This window comes from Pinus tabuliformis, chromosome 2_1, assembly GCF_031772625.1.
Source record: "Pinus tabuliformis cultivar Carrire ecotype Pingquan chromosome 2_1, CPIR1, whole genome shotgun sequence".
Taxonomy (NCBI): Eukaryota; Viridiplantae; Streptophyta; class Pinopsida; order Pinales; family Pinaceae; genus Pinus; species Pinus tabuliformis.
In genome coordinates, this window is record NC_142299.1 from 339,592,431 (window position 1) to 339,597,071 (window position 4,641).

Below are 4,641 nucleotides of genomic sequence, written 5' to 3' on the forward strand. Positions count from 1 at the left end.
GAGTCGAGAGGTTCATCGTACAACCTAGTAAGACGAGGGGATGTGGGAGGTAATGCCTAACTAGTAGAGAAGTATTATATTATTGAGTCGAGAGGTTCATCGTACAACCTAGTAAGACAAGGGGATGTGGGAGGTAATGCCTAACTAGTAGAGAAGTATTATATTATTGAGTCGAGAGGTTCATCGTACAACCTAGTAAGACGAGGGGATGTGGGATGTGGGATGTGTAAGTTTCTTTGTTCGTCTAATATTGGCTATAATTTAAAAAATGAACACCCTCTAAAGTAATTAGAAGTATAAAAAATGTGTGAATATGTTGTAAAGTAATTAAAAGTACAAACACATTGTATTTTGCACTCTAAAAACGTTTACACGTGAAAAAATTAAAAACAAATGAATATGTTGTAAAGTAATTAGAAGTAAAAAAAATTGTGAATATGTTTTCAAGTAATTAGAAGTGAAAATACATTGTATTTTGTACTCTAAAAAAGGTTTACACGTGAAGAAATTTAATCCCTCCAGGGTCATGTTAGATCAGTATTCAAGATGGATCTATGCTGGTGGTATTAGTTTTCCAAATCCAATACGTACCTAATTATTGAAGACTCTATTATTTCTTATACATTAATTATTTAGCTTATATTGACTATAACAAAAAGAATTATATTAGATTAATTAAATATATGAGATTACCTTAATATAATGCATCTCTAATTTTTTGATACTTACTTATTGTATTAATATTATATATATGGAAAAATATATTTGAAATTTGAAATTAATACAATGTTATTATTAAAGGTTTTTTTATTTTTTGGTATATATTTTTTATTAAATTTGTTCAAATTTGATAAATAATTGTTGGAATTGTAAGTTTTAATTGCATCATCTGCACTAGTAGAGTGCTTCAAAAGTGTCTTAGGGTATTGAGTATATTTATGTATTTATAAATGTATTTCAAACAATAAAAAGTCATAATCTCTACCAAAATTGTATCACAAATTTTGACTAAAAAAATCAAAACATTGAATAATTAAACAACTTCTTAGAAATCATACTAAATTAACAGTTTTATTAGCTGGTTTCTTCCAATCTAATATTGATGATGTGATTATTCCAAAAGCCAAAAAAACATTATAGATCACAAAAGTCTGAACTTCCATGGTAAATAAGCGTTTTCTTTTTCACCTACGCTTAATTATTAGCACAACTCTTCAGCTTCAGAATTAATAAATAGGCACTTGACTTGTTCTATTTTGGATGGTTTCTTCCATTAGTGAATCAAGTCAAGTTTTCTTTGTCACCTGCCCTTAATTAATAAGCACTTTGACTTGTTTTATTTTGGTTTTGAGCGACGAGTCTCTTAAAACTTCTTCAAGACGAAAAATGGGATCGATAGGAAAAATAATGTGATGTTGATGTTATGACAGCCGGATTAGAGAGTTGATAAAGGGGAATGATGAATGAGAATTCAATTTGCCATGTTATTTTTTGCTTGCATTCTTAAAATATGTTTTCCCATTGTACTTGGTAAAACTAATAAGCTTTAACGAGAAAGGCAACCTGATATCATCCATGACATCAGGGGTAATATGAAGATACTTGATTGACGGGTTGGAATGGAGGTCGGTGCTCATTTTATATCCTTATAGTGTAAGTCATGGCAGTGATCAATACTTATCCTTATAGTGTAAGTCATGGCAATACTTATCCTTATAGTGTAAGTCATGGCAGTGATCAATACTTCCTGAGATCATTTTCAGTATACATAATCCTTAAACTTTGCAGTGAACCTAAATACTTTGATTCTTAAGTTCATGGAAAAAACGATCAACTTTTATAGATTTGACATCTCTGCAGTGTAAACCACCCAACACTAATTCCTTTTTGTCTTTTATAAATATTATCGCTTACTTCATTGGGAGTCTCTACTCAGGTTGAGTTTATATGGAAGCTATAGGATTTGGATTGGAATGTAGCATGTGGCATCGTAGTTTGGTTGTTAGCATTAATTCACAAAGAGTAATATTTAATGTTGCATGTGTACACTGACGCATTAAACGTTGTTTTTTTGAGATGTGTGTCAAACTTTGCTTTTGAGATATGCATCTTACGGCCATTTATAAAAATGATAGGTTATATAAATGATAAACTATATTTTTTTTCCCATAAGGAAAAAGTTGTAATTTCTATTAATGGAGAAATTACATTTTACAGATGCATTTGCATTCATAATTGTGGGATGGTAACCATCCTGTAGGTGCCTCGTTTATCATGTCCTTCTGATAGGGAGTCCTAACCGCTGAGGCTGAATATGCCTGAAATAACAGCTTACATTCCGGCTCTGCGCAGAGAGCCCAGCAGCTGCTAATTCAGCTACATAGATGTTATACATAAAAAAACAATAATCAAGAAAACTACAAGAAATGTGCACTGATTATATATGGGTCTAAAACCCAGTCCTAAGGTAAATCATGAAATGGTCTGTGGTAGTATTGATGGAATGATCCATCAATCACCTCTTGAATTAACCAGTCATCCCTTTGAATTTGCGCTGCTGCTTTGGATAGCTGGTCCGCCTCAGTGTTTTGTTCCCTGTATATGTGGCTGCATTTGAAGGATTCAAGTGATGCGGTCAGCCTTTTTGTCTCTTGGAGAAGTGACTCAGAGAGAAAGTATAGAAGTGTGTTGCATCGTTCAACCAATTGCATACAATTTGTGAATCCCCGAATAACTGAAGATCGCTGCAATGTTTCTGTATGGCAAAATGGATGATATGCTTTGCTGTGCATAATTCAGCGAAATTGTTGGTGCCTCGACCAAGATTAATCTGAATTTTATAATAATGATCATCGCTGAGATATAACAACGCTCCTCCACCACAACCTGTTTCTTGGGCTGAGCCGTCGAAAAAAGCCCAAGGTATCGATTTATCCAGATTAATATGCCTGAAGGTGCGCGTAGGATTTTTTGGAACAGCTGTAGGGAGTAATTCGAAATATGCAATGGTGTGGCTCAGGATGACAGACCAATGAGGCGCCTTATTCTGAAATATAACCTGGTTTCGAGCAATCCATATTGCCCAGCAAACAAGCAAAGGCATGTTGACGGATTTCCCTGTGTGAGATCGGCACCATTCGCTCCACGCTTCCATGAGATTCTGTCCCTGCCAGACTTTGAGGGATGGATAATGTGAAACAATGCTTTGCCAAAATGATTTAGTGACGTGACAAAATAGGAACAGATGCGCTGTGCTTTCCTCACCTAAACAGCATAGGTGGCATCTGAACGGACAGTGGAATGTTCGTTTCATGATGTTGGTACCTGTTTGGAATTTTATCGAATAGTATGTTCCACATAAGGAGTCGAGTGCGAGGGGCTGCATATAAATGATAAACTATAATATATTACATATTCACAATTTATAACATGTCTTTTTTGAAAATGCAATGATATATAATAAAATTGAAATTCAAACATGAATAAGTAAAAAAATAATTTGGAAAATATATATTTATAAAAGAAAATACATTTACAAACTAACAGTAGAGTATTGAGCTCCATTCACCATAGTGAATCTAGAAGTTTTAGAGAGACTTACATCTCTCTGTTTTCATAAAATAAAAAATATGTTTTCACACACCCATCGCTCCACAATTTAATTCTAGAAATTCCACTTTACAAGAAACCAGCTCAACTATGTGTCATAACGCTAACTTAACTTAAGATATATTGATGTAATAATTTTATGATAGGACAAGTGTTAAATCAAAACACGACTTCAAACATTTACAACTTCATAAATAATTAAATTATATATGGTATTTAGTAAATACATGTATACAATAGTGAATCTGATTGAACTATTAATTACTGTTACCACCATTAAACTGTTGAGGAGTGCAATTAAACTCATTTTGCAACTTATGTAAATGTTATATTTAATTTTTTGTAACTCTGGCTTGGAGAGGTGTTACAATTAGCACGTCAACATCATCCTAGAGAATGGTTGGTAGTTCACACTCCCGGAAATAAAAAGGGTCACATACCTAAGATGTAAATCTAATAGAACGTTATTGTTTCCTTGGGATAATGAGTTTATTTGTAATTATTCATAAAAATAATAAAACTATTTTTCTTTTAATCTATTTTTAAAAAATTAATAAGAGATAGATGAACTTCAGAGTATTTTTTTTAAATAATTGAGATTTCATTGTTTAATAGAGATGAAGGTTTTTTTCACAATTTTTTTTGGTCTCATTTTGATTTTCAAATAGTTATTTGTAAAAATGGTAAGTAATTATTTAATATTTATGCGAAGCATTTTGAATTAAAAATGATTGACTGTAAGTGGCTATTATTTATCGCTTCCCTTTTTAAAAGAGCTTGCAAAGGCGTATAACGTGTTGTTGATCCACTATTTTACTCTTAATTTTGAAAAATATGAAAATTCCACGTTATTTCCATGGACAAATATTAATTCTAAATATAATTCCCAAGCGACTAAGGACGTAACTGTGCAGCAGCGGGCAATACAATGGTTGGAAATTCATTTAAAACGGTAAAACTTGCAGCAAGCGGCACCTAATTTCGAACTTTATTATTATATAATAAAAAATTTCGAATTTCTAATTTTATTAT

General features: G+C 32.3%; 1 protein-coding gene across 1 annotated transcript; it reads right to left on the bottom strand.

The window, feature by feature from the left end:
* Positions 1 to 2,635: 2,635 nt before the first annotated feature.
* On the bottom strand, positions 2,636 to 3,313 carry LOC149200236 (uncharacterized). Its single transcript, XM_089400884.1, has one exon. It carries the CDS (start codon positions 3,311 to 3,313, stop codon positions 2,636 to 2,638), a length of 678 nt encoding a protein of 225 aa, XP_089257010.1.
* Positions 3,314 to 4,641: the final 1,328 nt, after the last annotated feature.